We start from the raw sequence: 19302 nt of genomic DNA, 5'->3' as shown, positions 1-19302 counted from the left end.
CTGGCAAAAGTTCTTATCCCTTCCTCGCTAACTAGCCACTACGGCTAACTTATAGTCACATCAAACAGTGCAGCCAGGAGATAACAACAGGTACAGCTGCATTTGCATTTGTTTAAGCAGTTTCTAATGACAATTTATTGGTCACATCCATAACAATGAGCTAATGAGGCACGATTTTCACCTGGGATAGAAAATGTTCTCACTCGTCAGGACACTGCGGTACAGAGGAGCGAGCCAACGACAGCTAACACAGTCACTTTCAAACTGAAGCTTTAAAGACTGCAAACTAGCTGCAACTTTGTTTGGTTTTACCTGTTTTCAAATGATCTTTCTTTGTATAATATCCATAAACATGATGCTGATTCATGATTTAAGCTGAGAATCGCTGCCTGCGGTGTCTGTCTCGTCCCGACTCCCGACTCGTTCCAATACTATTGGACAGCTGGAGATTTGAATTTGAATATTGAAACAATGTTGTAAAGGTGGAGAGACGACGACAGCAGGTTATACAAAATCTCTAATGTTGAAAACTAAATGTTAGTCTTAAAGAAATGTGAGATAATGTCTAGAGCTTTTTATAGTAGAGATCAAGTTTATAAGTTGCTTGGCTGGGCTGATGAAACAGTGGATTGTACAATCAGATGGACAGAGTAAATAAGCATTTAAACGACAGATTTAGCCGGTGGTAACTTGTGGAATAGACACCGGCTGGAATGCGGTTTCAAACCAATCAGCATTCAGGATTAGACCCACCCATTGTATATATGTTTATATTGGTCATATGTTAGAGATGGAGAAGGGAGGGGTGTAGATGATAGAGGTCTGTTACCTGAGTCAATATCAACATGCCTGATGCTATATGTCAAGAAGAGAGAGAGAGAGATAAGGGAAGGGGAGGAGAGAGGGAGATGTCATCCGAGATAGGGCTGATCGACTAACATGCAGTCAACTGAATATCTTTTCATTTCTGACTTCTCACCAGTGATGCCATCATAACCAGTAACCTTTTCAACTCTTGGTCCGGCTCACCTTGACCCTGACCTCTGAAATTAATGATTTAAAAAACTGACAAAAGCAAATGTATTAAATTAGATTTAAACTCCTCTTACACATTTGCATGGAAGGGGAATGTACACTACATGACCAAAAGTATGTAGACACCTGCTCTTCTAACATCTCATTCCAAATCATGGGCATTAATATGGAGTTGGTCCCCCCTTTGCTGCTATAACAGCCTCACTCTTCTGGGAAGGCTTTCACTAGATGTTGGAACATTGCTGCAGGGACTTGCTTCCATTCAGCCACAAGAGCATTAGTGAGGTTGAGCACTGATGTTGTGCGATTAGACCTGACTCGAAGTCGGCGTTTGAGCTCAGGACTAAGTGCAAGCCAGACAAGGTCTTCCACACCGATCTCGACAAACCACTTCTGTATGGACTCGCTTGTGCACGGGGGCTACTGTCATGCTGAAACAGGAAGGGGGCTTTCCCAAAACTGTTGCCACAAAGTTGGAATTACAGAATCGTCTAGAATGTCAATGTATGCTGCAGCGTTAAGATTTCCCTTCACTGGAACTAAGGGTCCTTTATTAAGCCCTAGACCATTATTCCTCCCCCACCAACTTTACAGTTGGCACTACGCATTGTGGCAGGTAGCGTTCTCCTGGCATTCGCCAAACCCAGATTTTTCCTTGGTCTTCCAGATGGTGAAGCATGATTCATCACTCCAGAAAACGGTTTTCATTGCTCCAGAGAACATGTTTTCATCGCTCAGAAACGTTCATCGCCAGAGAACAGTGGTTTTCAATCGCTCCAGACGAACGTGTTTCATCGTCCAGAGAACGTGTTTTCAATCGCTCCAGAGAACGTGTTTTCACGTTCTTCCTGAGTTCCAATGGAGGCGAGCTTTACATCTCTCCAGATGACCCTTAAACGTTGGCATGGTGAACTTAGGCTTGTGTGTGGCTGCTTGGCTATAGAAACACATTCATGAAGCTCTCAACGACAGTTCACGTGCTGACGTTGCTTCCAGAGGCCGTTTGGAAATTGGTATGAGACGATTTTTTAGGTTCTATGTTGCTCCTAGATGTCTCCTCTTCACATAACAGCACTTACAGTTGACCTGGGCAGCTCTAGCAGGGCAGACATTTGGACCATCTGAACTTGGAATGTGGCATCCTATCACTGTGCCACGTTGAAAGTCACTGAACTCTTCATTAAGGCCATTCTACTGCCAATGTTTGTCTATGGAGATTGCATGGCTGTGTGCCTTCCATTTTAAACACCTGTCAGAAACGGGTGGGCTGAAATAGAATCCACTAATTTGAAGGGGTGTCCACATACTTTTGTATATATAGTGTATGTACACATGGGTGTTGTTGCACCATACCAACGATAAGCCTGTCTTCCCCATTACATCATGAAAGGTCATGTTGATGTTCATTTAACCTCTGTCTCTCTCTTCCTCTGACTCCTCCCTTTCTCCTTTGTTTCTCTCTCTCTCTGTCTCTTTCTATCTCTATCTCCTCTGTCTCTCTATTCCTCTGTCTCCTCCCTTTCTCCTTTGTTTCTCTCCATCTCTCTGTCTCTTTCTCTCTCTATCTCTCTGTCTCTTTCTCTCTCTATCTCCCCTGTCTCTCTCTTCCTCTTTACCTCCTCCCCTGTCTCTCCTTTCTCTCTGTCTCTCTCTTTCTCCTCAGATCTCCAGGCTCAACGTCAGTCCACAGGTAGGTAGAGTATACATCTACAGTGATTATAGCAGTTCAATATAGTCAACTTTATTATCCCACATGGAGAAATCATGTGTCCATTACAAACCATTCTAAACCCAATAACAAGTAGTGTTTTATGGAAACTAATAGTTGTCAACCACACCTACTGCGTTAGAAGAACGAATCACTGTCATAATCTGTCCTCACCACTGTGTTTTCCTCTCTGCTGTTTACAGCTAAATACTCAGTCAGACTGGTGAATGGGACCACTTCCTGTTCTGGGACAGTGGAAGTATTTATAAAGGAGAGTGGTTAGGTCTATGTCCTGGGTGGTGGAGCATGAGAGAGACTAAGGTTGTGTGTAGAGAGCTGGACTGTGGGAATCCTGTAGCTGAATCTAGACCTAAAGAGGGAAGAGGAGGAGTCAGACTAGAGAGTAGTTGTAATGGACATGAGTCTACTTTAAGACAGTGTGTCACCAAAACCTACACATGTGAAGGTGGATATATCATCACGTGATCTGTTCAGGTAAGAGACTGGTCATATTGAGAGATTTATTTATACATTATACAATATTACCATGTATCATGTTTAATGTGTTTTTATTTCATTTAAATAGAGGAAGAGATGTCAGATGTATTTAAACATTATATTTGTGTTTGTCCTATTGGTTTATGGGAGATGTTCATGGGCAGATCATTGTAGTTCAGATGGTACTGAAGTGAAGCTGCCTGATGGATGTCCAGCTGTTTATTTTCTATAAAGTGAAGTGAACTTATTCCTGTCTCCTGCCTGCATTATTCCCAACCCTATCCTGAGTGACTAAGAACCCATTTCTACCTCTTACAGTATCAAACATAGCAAACTACAATCTTTTATCCAACATATTTGTGTTAGTCCTTGACAGTGTCATCAACAAAACTGATTGAATGTTCAACCAAGTCTTTTTCTCCAGAGTCTGTGCGGCTTGTGGATGGAGCTGGTCTCTGCTCTGGGAGAGTGGAGGTGAAGTCCGATCAGTCCTGGGCCTCAGTGTGTGAAGCTGACTTTGACCGGCAGGATGCAGAGGTAGTCTGTGGGGAGCTTGGCTGTGGGGCTCCTGCAGCTCTACAGGGGGGGCTCTATGGAGAAGGTGAGGGTCAGACCTGGGATAAAGAGTTCCAGTGTAAAGGCAAAGAGTCCCTTCTCCTGGACTGTGACACCTCAGACAGAGAAAAGAACACCTGTCTACCTGGTAATGCTGTTGGACTCACCTGCTCAGGTAAGAAACAGTTTTTTTTTGTTTTGTTTTTTTAATTCACCTTTATTAACCAGGTAGGCTAGTTGAGAAGAAGTTCTCATTTACAACTGCGACCTGACCAAGATAAAGCAAAGCAGTGTAACATAAACAACAACACAGAGTTACACATGGAGTAAACAAACATACAGTCAATAATACAGTAGAACAATAGAGAAATAAAAGTCTATATACAGTGTGTGAAAATGAGGTAAGATAAGGGAGGTAGGCAATAAATAGGCCATAGTGGCGAAATAATTACAATTTAGTAATTAAACACTGGAGTGATAGATGTGCAGAAGATGAATGTGCAAGTAGAGATATTGGGATGCAAAGGAGCAAAATAAATAAAATAAATAATACAGTAGGGGAAAAGGTAGTAGTTTGGGCTCAATTAAAGATGGGCTATGTACAGGTGCAGAGATCTGTGAGCTGCTCTGACAGCTGGTGCTTAAAGCTAGTGAGGGAGATAAGTGTTTCCGGTTTAGAGATTTTGTAGTTCGTTCCAGTCATTGGCAGCTGAGAACTGGAAGGAGAGACGACCAAAGGAGGAGTTGGCTTTAGGGGTGACCAGAGAGATATACCTGCTGGAGCGCGTGCTACAGGTGGGTGCTGCTATGGTGACCAGTGAGCGGAGATAAGGGGGGACTTTACCTAGCAGGGTCTTGTAGATGACCTGGAGGCCAATGTGTTTGGCGACAATGATGAAGTGAAGGCCAGCCAACGAGAGCATACAGGTCGCAGTGGTGGGTTGTATATGGGGCTTTGGTGACAAAACGGATGGCACTGTGATAGACTGCATCCAGCTTGTTGAGTAGGGTATTGGAGGCTATTTTGTAAATGACAATCGCCGAAGTCGAGGATTGGTAGGATGGTCAGTTTTACGAGGGTATGTTTGGCAGCATGAGTGAAGGATGCTTTGTTGCGAAATAGGAAGCCAATTCTAGATTTCCCTTTGGATTGGAGATGATTGATGTGAGTCTGGAAGGGAGAGTTTACAGTCTAACCAGACACCTAGGTATTTGTAGTTGTCCACAAATTCTAAGTGAGAACCGTCCAGAGGAAGTTATGCTGGTGGGCGGGCAGGTGCCGGCAGCGATCGTTTGAAGAGCATGCATTTAGTTTTACTTGCGTTTCAGAGCATTTGGAGGCCACGAAAGGAGAGTTGTACGGCATTGAAGCTCGTCTGAAGGTTAGTTAACACAGTGTCAAAAGAAGGGCCAGAAGTATACAGAATGGTCTCGTCTGCGTAGTTTGTCACTCAATCAACATTGTTTCTCACCTGGAGTGAAGAATATGAGAGACAATATAGGTGTGTTTTAGTGAGAAAATAGTAAGATTACTGTCTCTCTCTTTTCTTTTCTCAGAGCCTGATGATGTGAGGCTGGTGGGAGGAGGCAGTCGCTGTGCTGGTGGAGTGGAGCGGTACAACCAGGGAGAGTGGAGGACCGTGGGAGATGATTACTGGGGGGATGTAGCTGTAGTAGTGTGTAGACAGCTGGGTTGTGGCTCCACTGTTTCAGTTCTACCTGGAAACACCAATAGAGGGTTTGGAGCTTCCTGTTCTGGGTCTGAGCCTTCACTGAGGGAGTGTTGGAGACGTTTTAAGCTCTTTCCTGGACTCACAGTGATCTGTTCAGGTAATAACAAGATATTATAATTATATTAAACTGATTTCCTTCATTCATACAACTTCCTCTGCACCTCTCATGATGACTGTTTAGCTTGTCAGTCTGCTTTACTAAATAGATCACTCAGTCAAGTAGGAATCAAATACAACTTAAATATCCCAGAATGCTTTGTATTTGAGTGTTATCTCAGTGAACGTCTCTACTCACTACCACTGTCACATGTCATGTTATTGTCATATCTAAATGAGGAAAGTAGTTGAGGAGCTACGTTTTCTTTTTCTCTCCTCTTGTTCCAGATGTCCTGCTTAAGCCTGATATCAACATATGTTGTCTCAGTGACTATAGGCCCACTACTCATGTTGCCCTGTGAGGGAGGGTGGCTAGCACTGTTACATGCTGATGTTATTGTCATATCTATAGGAAACTAGTTGAAGAGGTTTGTCTTGTTCTCTTTTATTGTTACAGATCTCCTGGTCCAGCCTGATATCTTCCTGACTGACTCAATGGGAGGGGTCTCCAAGGGCCACCAGGGGCCCGAGATGTTCAGGGGCTACAACACTTCACCATCACCTGCTCCACTCAGCCACAGTACCCAGGAGGCTCCTTCCTCCTCACGTTCACCGGCTCCAACAGAACCCAGACCCAGCCAGCTGTCAATCACTCTGCTGCCTTCCTCTTCCCTGCTGCAGATGACTCCCACCAAGGGAACTACAGCTGTGTTTATGACAATTATGTTTTCTCTCATAACTTCTCCTCTGAGAGTGAGCTCCTCTCCCTCACCATCACAGGTAACTGAACATGAACCAGACTTATAACTTTGTCATTGACAGATTTCCCACAGATCTATGTGATGATGATCAGTCCCCTCATCAAAGGTGTTTCTGTTTGCAGCCTCTCCTCTGCCAGCCTTTATCATCAGACACGTTGTAGTGCTGCTGATCCTACTGACAGCCATCACCACCTCCTACCTGTACTACAAGGTAAAGACATTTACTCAGACGTTACAAGTCATTTAAACTAGAGGGAGAGGGTGAGGGGGAGAGGAAGGGGGAGAGAATGGAGATACTAGAGAGTAAATGTCTGACTGTTGGTGCTGTGTCTCCCTAGCCCCCAGGAGGCAGAAGAGTGAACAGGGTGAGCAGCATGGATCTTTATGTCAATGCCATGGAGATGGTCTCTCTGAGCTCCAGAGCTGAAGCTGGACCGGGAGAGGAGAGAGCAGCCCAGGGGACGGAGTAGGAGTAGAATGAAGCTGACCCTACATGCTGATCTTAGGTCAGTTTTGTGTTTTAAATGGATGGTCAGCAGTGGACTGGTGTTTAAAATGTGGTGACAAACCTGAAGTGGTTCTAATTTTAATAACAAGTTCAGAATTAGTTTATCTTTCTAGAACCTTGGAAGAAATCTAAAAGGAGTGACTGTAACATGGTAACGTGGGGTTTTTGATTATTTTAAGAGTGTAGCTCAAATATGTTTGTTTTGCGTTCCAGAATTGATAGATTTTTGTCTTTATCTTATTTAGTTTCTCTTAGATTCTTTATCTTATTTAGTGTCTCTTAGATTCTTTATCTTGAAGTGTTTCCATTATTAGTCCATGTATTATAATCATCTGTTCATTCTTTGTATTTTGAAACATTTTTTAATTAAGGGGTCATCTTTTCTCAAGTCATTTTGGTTTGTTGTTGTTGTTGTTTACCTCATGATGTTATTGATTATGAATGTTACGATATTGATTATGATAGAGATTATTCTTATGATGTCGTTATTAGTATAGAGATAATTATTATTGATTATAAATGTTATGATATTGATTATTGATTTTGAAAGTAATGATATTGATTATGATGTAGATTATTGTTATGATGTTGTTAGTAGTATATAGATAATGATGTTATTGATTAGAAATGTTATGATATTGATTATTGATTATGAAGTAGATTATTGATTATGATGTTGTTCTCTAAACTGCCATGTAATCACTGAATGCTTTTAATAAACTCACAGGCTGTCAGTCTTGTGTGATTTCCCCTCCAGTTTTTTTTTCCCAGTGGTCAAGGGGTTATTGATCATTAGTGATTCCATCAGTGACACCAGACATCAGCTCAGCCCAGAGGTCCAGCTCAGCACCTTGACCCTTAGTGACCTCTCCCCCAGACAGACAGACAGACAGACAGACAGACAGACAGACAGACAGACAGACAGACAGACAGACAGACAGACAGACAGACAGACAGACAGACAGACAGAACAGACAGACAGACAGACAGACAGAACAGACAGACAGACAGACAGACAGACAGACAGACAGACAGAGGCAGAATTCTGCATCTTCATATCACAATAACAGCTTTCTACTGCAACTGGAGGTGTTCTGAATATCACTACACAGGACAACACCTCCCATTGTTAGAGACATAGACATGAGCATCTTGTCACTATATACAGATCTCTGGAGGGTGGATACACTTTTACACCTGCAACTTTAGGTTAGATACACACAGGCTATAAATCAGACATTATCTCAATCTGAACTATAAATCAGACCTGATCATTATGTCCATAAAATAGAAAATGCATAACAATAAAATGTTGGAGACATTTTCAAATGGTAAAAGAAATGACATTGTAAAAGAAGCGACAAAAAAGTTCAGATAAAAGTAGAAACTTTTTGTTAAAAAAATCTCTATGCACAAAAAAAAGAAAGGCAAAATAACAAATGACAACAGTTTGATGCTGATCTCATTGGACACGAAGAAGAGAAGTTCATTACAGACAAGGAGAATGACTGGTCTCTGATAGAGAAGTTCAATTCACTACAGACAAGGAGAATGACTGGTCTCTGATAGAGAAGTTCAATTCACTACAGACAAGGAGAATGACTGGTCTCTGATAGAGAAGTTCAATTCACTACAGACATGGAGATTGACTGGTCTCTGATAGAGAAGTTCAATTCACTACAGACAAGGAGAATGACTGGTCTCTGATAGAGGAGTTCAATTCACTACAGACATGGAGATTGACTGGTCTCTGATAGAGAAGTTCAATTCACTACAGACAAGGAGAATGACTGGTCTCTGCTTCTTTTCTGGACTTCCCTCCTCTCCTTATGAACTCCTGGTTTTAACACAACAAAACACAACATGTAAAACAGGTTATCACATCACTGTAGTTGTTGAGAAATTAAGTTCATATGAGAAGCCGTATGTCCTGACTGGGGTTTCTGTTAACCGGTAATAGCCGGCTTTTGGCCGGCCTATTGTCTGGGAGAAGAAGAAAGATTCCCATTGAGAAATAATGTTAATTAGCCTCTTCGTTGTAGCCTAGGTCTAATGGTTGTATGATTTTGGGATCTATCGTCTCACAACTATCTCAGAGTCTGTTTGGAATAGGACATTTATTTTCTCTACAAGCTGATGAATAGAAAAGGTAAAATGTTCTACTATGGGGGATACTCTTCTTGTTGGCTGAGGTAAAGTAAATGTTTTGTAAGAGCTAATCAGTATTAGGTTAGAAGGACCACACATTGTTGCATCCTTGACTTGCATGTTCTGTTGATATTAACTACCATAATCTAAATATGATTTGTCGTTCTGAGCACTGTGGGTGGACACGCTAATCAGGCTACACACCCATGGGTCGGGTAAATTTACCAAATGTGCGGTAAATTAACATGCGGATGTCAAATGTCTGGTGCTTAACAGAAACCCTGGTCTCGACCCACCGTGTGTGTTCCATGGCCCAGAAGGCAGCAGGAATGAGGAGCAGAAACAGAGCTTTGGAGATCACCACCAGGACCCAGCTCAGACCACAGTCGGCAGACCACCACAGTCAGGACAGTCACAAGAGGTGATGGTGTGGGAGTCCTCTGTACAGTAGAGAGGTGATGGTGGGGGAGTCCTCTGTACAGTAGAGAGGTGATGGTGTGGGAGTCCTCTGTACAGTAGAGAGGTGATGGTGTTGGAGTCCTCTGTACAGTAGAGAGGTGATGGTGGGGGAGTCCTCTGTACAGTAGAGAGGTGATGGTGGGGAGTCCTCTGTACAGTAGAGAGGTGATGGTGGGGCAGTCCTCTGTACAGTAGAGAGGTGATGGGTGGGAGTCCTCTGTACAGTAGAGAGGTGATGGTGTGAGAGTCCTCTGTACAGTAGAGAGGAACAACATCCCTACACAGCTTACTGTGTATGGTTAATATAACCTATCATCTAGTCCCCTGGATACAGTTACTACCAACTATGAGTTGTTTTAATATGAACTTTAAAAAGCTTCAGAACATGTTGACTACCATAGGAACATGGACTTTACTGGATGTTCACACAAGGAACACATTTTTAGCAATTAAAATCCAAGTGGTGACCTTTCCATAGTGGTAGACCTGAATCTCCTCTTCATCATTCATCTCCTTAGTCCCACAGTAGTAGAGTCCCAGGTCATGCCCCTTCGTTGGGAGGATGGTCAACAGTAGTAGACCAGCTTTACTCCACACACAGAGTTGCAAACAAATCTCTCCCTCGCCTTCCATTTGGCAAATTTGAACATAATTCTATCCTCCTGATTCCTGCTTACAAGCAAAAACTAAAGCAGGATGCACGAGTGACTCGGTCAATAAAAAGTGATCAGATGAATCAGATGTTATTAAGCTACAGGACTGTTTTGCAAAGACTGGAATAAGTTCCAGGATTCTTACGATGGCATTGAGGAGTACATCACATCAGTCACTGGCTTCATCAATAAGTGCATCGATGGTGTCGTCCCCACATTGACTGTACGCACATACCCCAGCCAGAAGCCATGGATTACAGGCAACATCCGCACTGAGCTGATGGGTAGAGCTGATGCTTTCAAGGACGGGACTCTAACCCTGACGCATATAATCAAATCAAATCAAATGTATTTATATAGCACTTCTTACATCAGCTGATATCTCAAAGTGCTGTACAGAAACATATAAGACATCCCGCTATGCCCTCCGACAAACCATAAAACAGCCAAAGCATCAAAACAGGACTAAGATTGAATCGTGCTACACTGGCACCGATGCTCGTCGGATGTGACAAGACTTGCAAACTATTACAGACTGCAAAAGGAAGCAAAGCTCTGAGCTGCCCAGTGACAGAAGCTTTCCAGACAAGCTAAATTACTTTCATGCTTGCTTCGGGGCAAGCAACACCGACACATGCATGAGAGCATCAGCTGTTACGGACGACTGTGTTCACGCTCTCTGTAGCCGATGTGAGTAAGACCTTTAAACAGGTCAACATTCAAAAGGCTGCAGGCCCAGGCGGATTACCAGGAACTCGGAGCATGCGCTTACCAACTGGCAAGTGTCTTCACTGACATGTTCAACCTGTCCCTGACTGAGACTGTAATACCAACATATTTCAAGCAGACCACCATAGTCCCTGTGCCCAAGAACACTAAGGTAACCTGCCTAAATGACTACCGACCCATAGCACTCACGCCTGTAGCCATGAAGTGCTTTGAAAGGCTGGTCATGGCTCACATCAGCACCATTATCCCAGAAACCCCATTCCAATTTGCATTCAACCCCATAGTGCCCTCAAAGCTCATCACTAAGCTAAGGACCCTGGGACTAAACACCTCCCTCTGCAACTGTATCCTGGTTTTCCTGATGGGCCGACCCCAGGTGGTAATGGTAGGTAAAAACACATCTGCCACGCAGATCCTCAACACGGCGGCCCCTCAGGGGTGCGTGCTCATTCCCCTCCTGTTCTCCCTGTTCACTCATGACTACATGGCCAGGCACAACTCCAACACCATCATTAAGTTTGCAGATGACACACCAGTGGTAGGCCTGATCACTGACAACGATTTGACAGCCTAAAAGGAAGAGGTCAGAGACCTGGCCATGTGGTGCCAGGATAACAACCTCTCCCTTAAAGTTATCAAGACAAAGGAGATTATTGTGGACTACAGGAAATGGAGGACCAAGCACGCCACCATTATCTTTGACGCGGCCATAGTGGAGCAGGTTGAGAGCTTCAAGTTCCTTAGTGTCCACATCAACAACAAACTATCATGCTTCAAACACACCAAGACAGTCTCTGAAGAGGGAACGACAAAGCCTATTCCCCCTCAGGAGACTGAAAAGATTTGGCATGGGTCTTCAGATCCTCAAAAAGTTATACTGCTACACCATCGAGAGCATCCTGAGTGGTTGCATCACTGCCTGGTATGGCAAATGCTTGGACCCCAACCGCATAGTACTACAGAGGGCAATGCGTATGGCCCAGTACATCACTGGGGCCAAACTTCCTGCCATCCAGGACCTCTATAAAAGGTGGTGTCAGAGGAAGGACCTAAAATGTTCAAAGACTCCAGCCACCCTAGTCATAGACTGTTCTCTCTGCTACCACATAGTAAGCGGTAACGGAGCGCCAAGTCTAGGTCCAAAAGGCTTCTTAACAGCTTCTACCCACAAGCCAAAAGACTCCTGAACATCTAATCAAATGGCTGCCCATACTATTTGCATTGCCCCCTCCCCCCTTTTACGCTGCTGCTTCTCTCTGTTTATAATCTATGCATAGTCATTTTAACTCTACCTACATGTACAATTACCTCGACTAACCAGTGCCCCCTCACATTGACTCTGTACCGGTACCCCGTGTATATAGCCTCGCTAATGTAATTTCACTCCTGCTCTTTAATTATTTGTTATTTTTTACTTATAACGCTTATTTTTCTTAAAACTGCATTGTTGGTTATGGGTTTATAAGTAAACATTTCACTGTTATATTTGGCACATGTGACTGTTGGGGTAGGTTCCTTGTTCCTTGTCAATCATTGTCTTATTGTTGTTGCCGGGGTAGGTTCCATGTTCCTTGTCAATCATTGGCTTATTGGTGAAATCAGCAGTCTTACAATATCATCATTAAGTCAATTAACCAAACATTTATTAATGCAATTGCAGACAGAAGCTGACAATGGAAACACATCATGTATGTTGCAGAGTAAGTTCTGCACCCCACCTAAAGACACAGCTGATTATATACATGTGATCACTACCTGGTGGTCTGATCACCTACGTCAATGTATGTGTGTATCAATAAGCTGAGGTTACCTTATAAAGTAACCCAGTACAGTAGCTTCTCTGAATTCATTAGCATTGTCCACTGTCACACAAGATCAACATGTCAAAACCAGACAGTGGTTACTTCTCTTTATCTAGTTTCAGTCTGACTCAGACCCAGCCTGCAGCTCACTCTCACAGCAGCCAGGGCTTAACCACAAAGACTAATATAGATGCTTGTTCAACGTACAGTGGCAGAGTTATAGACACATAGCAACAGTATCTATTATTAGAAAAAGCTGTTGCGCAGCAACTCACTGCCTTCCTGAAGACAAACAATGTATACGAAACGCTTCAGTCTGGTTTTAGACACCATCATAGCACTGAGACTGCACTTGTGAAGGTGGTAAATGACCTTTTAACCTCTCTAGGTTCGGCGGGACGAAATCGTCCCACCTACGTAACAGCCAGTGGAATCCTGTGGCGCGTTATTCAAATACCTTAGAAATGCTATTACTTCAATTTCTCAAACATATGACTATTTTACAGCATTTTAAAGACAAGACTCTCGTTAATCTAACCACACTGTCCGATTTCAAAAAGGCTTTACAACGAAAGCAAAACATTAGATTATGTCAGCAGAGTACCCAGCCAGAAATAATCAGACACCCATTTTTCAAGCTAGCATATAATGTCACAAAAACCCAAACCACAGCTAAATGCAGCACTAACCTTTGATGATCTTCATCAGATGACACACCTAGGACATTATGTTATACAATGCATGCATGTTTTGTTCAATCAAGTTCATATTTATATCAAAAACCATCTTTTACATTAGCATGTGACGTTCAGAACTAGCATACCCCCCGCAAACTTCCGGTGAATTTACTAACAATTTACTAAATTACTCACGATAAACGTTCACAAAAAGCATAACAATTATAGTAAGAATTATAGATACAGAACTCCTCTATGCACTCGATATGTCTGATTTTAAAATAGCTTATCGGTGAAAGCACATTTTGCAATATTCTGAGTAGATAGCCCGGCATCACAGGGCTAGCTATTTAGACACCCAGCAAGTTTAGCACTCACCAAAGTCAGATTTACTATAAGGAAAATGTTATTACCTTTGGTGTTCTTCATCGGAATGCACTCCCAGGACTTCTACTTCAATAACAAATGTTGGTTTGGTTCCAAATAATCCATAGTTATATCCAAATATCCTCTGTTATGTTCGTGCATTCAAGACACTATCCGAATGGTAAAGAAGGGTGACGAGCACGACGCATTTCGTGACAAAAGAATTCTAAATATTCCATTACCGTACTTCGAAGCATGACAACCGCTGTTTAAAATCTATTTTTTTGCCATTTTTCTCATAAAAAAGCGATAATATTCCGACCGGTAATCTGTGTTTAGGTTAAAAGACGAAAGAAAATAAAAGCATGGGGTCGACTCGTGCACGCGCCGCCTCAGCCCATTGTCCTCTGATAGAGCACTTGCCAAAAGCGCTAATGTGTTTCAGCCTGGGGCTGGAATTACATCATTCAGCTTTTTCCCGCCTTCTGAGAGCCTATGGGAGCCGTAGGAAGTGTCACGTTACAGCAAAGATCCTCAGTCTTCAATAAACAGAGACAAGAAGCTCAAGAAATGGTCAGAGAGGGCACTTCCTGTAAGGAATCTTCTCAGCTTTTTGCCTGCCATATGAGTTCTGTTAGGGTGTTAAAACACGCCCGATTTAATCTGGTTACTACTCCTGCCCAGTAACTAGAATATGCATATAATTATTGGCTTTGGATAGAAAACACCCTAAAGTTTCTAAAACTGTTTGAATGGTGTCTGTGAGTATAACAGAACTCATATGGCAGGCAAAAACCTGAGAAGATTTCATGCAGGAAGTGGCCTGTCTGACAAGTTGTGTTTCATCTTGGCTCTGTTTATTGAAGACTGAAGATCTTAGCTGTAATGTGTCACTTCCTACGGCTCCCATAGGCTCTCAGAGCCCGGGAAAAAGCTGAATGATGTCGAGACAGCCTCTGGCTGAAACACATTATCGCCTTTGACAAGTGGCCGATCAGAGGACAAAGGGCTTAGGCGCGTGCCCGAATCGACCCCCGTGATTTATTTTCTTTCGTCTGTTTACCTAATTGCAGATTCCCGGTCGGAATATTATCGCTTTTTTACGAGAAAAATGGCATAAAAATTGATTTTAAACAGCGGTTGACATGCTTCGAAGTACGGTAATGAAATATTTAGAAATCTTTTGTCACGAAATGCGCCGTGCGCGTGACCCTTATTTACCATTCGGATAGTGTCTTGAACGCACAAACAAAACGCCGCTGTTGGAACATAACTATGGATTATTGGGACCAAACCAACATTTGTTATTGAAGTAGAAGTCCTGGGAGTGCATTCTGATGAAGAACACCAAAGGTAATCAAACTGTTCTAATAGTAACGGAGTTTGGTGAAGGCTAAACTTGCTGGGTGTCTAAATAGCTAGCCCTGTGATGCCGGGCTATCTACTTAGAATATTGCAAAATGTGCTTTCACCAAAAAGCTATTTTAAAATCGGACATATCGAGTGCATAGAGGAGTTCTGTATCTATAATTCTTAAAATAATTGTTATGCTTTTTGTGAACGTTTATCGTGAGTAATTTAGTAATTGTTAGTAAATTCGCCGGAAGTTTGCGGGGGGTATGCTAGTACTGAATGTCACATGCTAATGCAAAAATATGTTTTTTATATAAATATAACTCGATTGAACAAAACATGCATGTATTGTATAACATAATGTCCTAGGGTTGTCATCTGATGAAGATCATCAAAGGTTAGTGCTGCATTTAGCTGTCTTCTGGTTTATGTGACATTATATGCTAGCTTGAAAAATGGGTGTCTGATTATTTCTGGCTGGGTACTCTGCTGACATAATCTAATGTTTTGCTTTCGTTGTAAAGCCTTTTTGAAATCGGACAGTGTGGTTAGATTAACGAGAGTCTTGTCTTTAAAATGCTGTAAAATAGTCATATGTTTGAGAAATTGAAGTAATAGCATTTCTAAGGTATTTGAATAACGCGCCACAGAATTCCACTGGCTGTTACGTAGGTGGGACGATTTTGTCCCGCCGGCCCTAGAGAGGTTAAACAACAAAGAGTCGTGACTAACAATAGATTGTTGAGAAGGTCCTGATTGTTTCTAAGAGTGTATTTCTGTTTCTGTTTAATGTTTTGTCCAGAAACCAGTCCTCCTGAGCCCTCCTCTTCCTCCCTCCTCCTGTAGACTGTGGTCTGTGTTGCATGTTGCTGTTCAGTCTTTCCTGTGTATGCTCTCCTCTCCTACACCTGTGTCTACACATTCTTCAGAACAACAGGTAAACAAACTATCTCACTTTCTCAGTCAGGATTTCACTTTTTCACTCATCATTTTTTAAAAGTGTGGTTAGTCCTAATCAATCTTACTTATTATCAAAAAAAATACTATTTTTTTTAAACCTGCATTTTGTTAAGAATGCAATCAGCAACACAGCCTATCTATCCCGTGGTCTGATGGTGAGTGTATCTGGGTCTCTAATGCGGATATTAGTTAGTATAATGGCTACATAGAACCATACAAGGATAGACGCAAAAGTACTACCATGCTCTCTCATGTTCACACCTTTTGACTTGAGCTTGGCCATCTCAAGGTCTGACGGTAAATGTTAAAAGTGGAACGATGTGACACTAAACCTTCGAGGGGTTCACTCAGACCCTCGCCTCTCACATTGAGAGTCATGCTGAAACTACACTTCCAGGACGTATCGCTCGTTCACCCTGTGTATGTTCCAGCCTCGAAGCTGTACCCCTGCTACTTGGAGCAGACTTGATGGATCGATTACTCCCATTGATGGATTGGAAAACCAACCAGGTCACAGGCAACAGTGCCTTCTCCACTGACCACACTGTCCTTCCCCTAACGCTAGCTGCAACGCAGTCCTTCACGAGGGGTATCTGTCGAAGCACCCCTTGGGAAAAAGATGTTTAGAAACCACTTTGTTTGGGGACCGTCACCCCTTACAATGACACTAATGGCGTCAGTCCAGCAATGACCCGATGACTCCCACTGGTGAAACACTTTGCGATTCCACAGACCGATATCCTCGTCTCAGTTCGCAGGTACTGAAGAGGTTGCCACACACGGACGCGGTGGTGACTGACATGCCTCGACAGCAACTGAGCATTTGAAGCACAAACACCAGGAGATTTGGTTGAAAGGTTACAGCCATTCTCAACAACGCGGCCGCTGACAACTTGCACATAGGGTCCGACCTTTTCGTTTGCACCTCGGACCCCAACCCACCCGCTGGTGGGGGGGTTCCGAGACACAAAGGGGGGGAATAGTAGCCCAGACCAGTGATGAGCCTCATCGAGCGGCCGTGGGGGGTCGAGACTACTGACAACACCGTACGGAGCCGCCAGAGCATAAATCAAATCTAGTTGTAAACTCCCCTATTAGAACAGTGAGGAGCAGACAGGCCCCTAGACAGGGATTATCTTAGAACACATCTAAAATAGTACTAAGGTGTACCACACTGGTCATAAAGGAAGTCCAGTGAACTTGTCCACCTCCAAAACAAATGGCAAAAATAATCATTCCTTGCCATATGTGTAGGTTCAACTACAATACAACTAGTAAAATGCTCCAATCATGTGTTCCGGTAGATAACATTTCAGAATAAATTGGTAGGATAACTGGTCCCCTTGAGTACCAGTACCAATACCAGCAACAGTCAGCCCAGCTTCAATCAGTAAGAATGTTAGAGACCTAACCAATCAAACTACCCTTGACAACAGTGACATCGGAGTCACTCAGAGTGCAACACTTGGAAGGGAATCTCCAGTGCACTCTTCCAATAGTTAACACACATGTCACTAACAAATAGAATCCTCCATTCAGGAGGAAAATTATTAGAAGTCATTAACCATGATCACACCACGTACGACTGGTCCAATATTTCCGTCGTGAGGTTAGCTCCTCCGTGGATAACATAGCTATGAAATAGACTTCATACCTATCGCCACTACAATAGTGGAAGACACAGTGACTTGTAGAAAAACTACTACAGACTCCCTTGACACCAATTCTGACTGACCTCCAGGCATTGACCTGAAAATGACCTGACTATGTCAGACTCATTCTGAACAAGTTGTAATCTGCCAGGATACTTGGTTTTCTTCCCTTGACATGTGCGATTGTGTAAGCATAAATGTACATGCACAACGGAACATCCAAATAGGATTTATGCTAGGACCACTTAAGGGCAAAAGCAATATAACAGCCTTAGTAAAGTTAAACATTTACTTCTAGGCCTTTGACTCTACAGCACTCACCAGTTTTCTTCCCAGAAGTCCATAGGTCATCCCTGTAGACTGCCCAAACTAGTACATTACGCTGTTAGACTTACATATAGTTATCAACTTAGGATAGTGCCTAAGCAACACACCAAGTAGGAAAAACCCTAGATATGGCATTAGAGACAATGCCATGATAATCATTTTGCCAGAACATTGGACGTATATAGAATACAGTCCAATTAGATGATTTTTGTGTGAGAACTATATTTTGTATATATTTTGTTTATGCTTTCATTCCTTTTCGGTTCAGTTCCTTTGACACTTAGGAAGTGATACACATAAACAAAGTCCCCATACAACCATCGCTTAGTGCCACAACGCCGCTCATTGGGGAATGAATTAATTATATATATTTCTGAGTGTGGTGTGCATCGTTAAATCTGCCTAAGTTACTGCCCAGATCTTCCGGTCTGGACGACGGGTCTGGAACGGCGACCCCAAATCCGGAGACCCACGCCTATCCTTGTGGCGGCAATGTCCGCTGTCTAGAGCCTACCAAGTAAACCACCAGAGGGGGACCGCAACGGCTGATCACCAACTAGACATCCCCTGGCCCCTGTGGGTACTTTGCAGCTTCCAGGAACCTACCAAGGTACACCACTAGAGGGGACCGCAACAGCAATCACCAACCGGACATCACTACCCATCCTTGTGGTGGACTGCTCCGCTTCAGAGAGCCTACCATGTTCAACCACCAGAGGGGACTGCAATGATGATCTACAAACGGGACATCACGTGGTCATTAATTTTATGTTGATTTGTAACTTGCAGGACAAACAAGATCCAAACCACCAGGAGGGTATGTCATGAATTTGCCCTCTTTGGGTTTTCTATGCACCATCCCCCTATCTCCCCCTACCCAGGCTCTGCGAGAGAGGTGGGTAAATTCCTAAGAAAATGTCCCGCCTCATGGCCACAGAATAAAGAGAACCCAGAAATTCTTCCACCTCACAGGACTGGAAAACCGAACCGACATTTATGTTCTGGAGAAGGTATAATAGATCGGTGAAGAATTCAGAGGTCCTTTGTACAATTTTGTGAAACTCATGAGAGACAATACCATGGCTCTGTTTATATATAGCCTCAGTTGTGAGACTTACATCTAATGGTTGTATAAAATGAATGAATAAGGATAAGCTATTTGGAATATTTTGGGATGCTTGTAATATGTTAATGTGAGAGAATTGTATTTCTTTTAACCTCTATGGGACCGGCGGGACGAATTCGTCCCACCTACGTAACAGCCAGTTGAATCCTGTGGCGC

The 19302-nt window shown here is 43.0% G+C and overlaps 1 protein-coding gene across 1 annotated transcript; it reads left to right on the top strand.

Moving 5' to 3' along the window:
• Positions 1 to 1988: 1988 nt before the first annotated feature.
• LOC115187342 (putative DMBT1-like protein) lies at positions 1989 to 6171 on the top strand (the record flags this gene model as incomplete). Its single annotated transcript, XM_029746411.1, has 5 exons — positions 1989 to 2048; positions 2699 to 2725; positions 3608 to 3971; positions 5354 to 5626; positions 6083 to 6171. Coding segments are annotated over exons 1-5 (813 nt in total), but the record flags the coding sequence as incomplete, so codon positions are not given.
• Positions 6172 to 19302: the final 13131 nt, after the last annotated feature.

This window comes from Salmo trutta, unplaced genomic scaffold, assembly GCF_901001165.1.
Source record: "Salmo trutta unplaced genomic scaffold, fSalTru1.1, whole genome shotgun sequence".
Taxonomy (NCBI): Eukaryota; Metazoa; Chordata; class Actinopteri; order Salmoniformes; family Salmonidae; genus Salmo; species Salmo trutta.
Note: the sequence above shows the minus strand (reverse complement) of the source record. Positions and strands in the feature narration are given on the sequence as shown.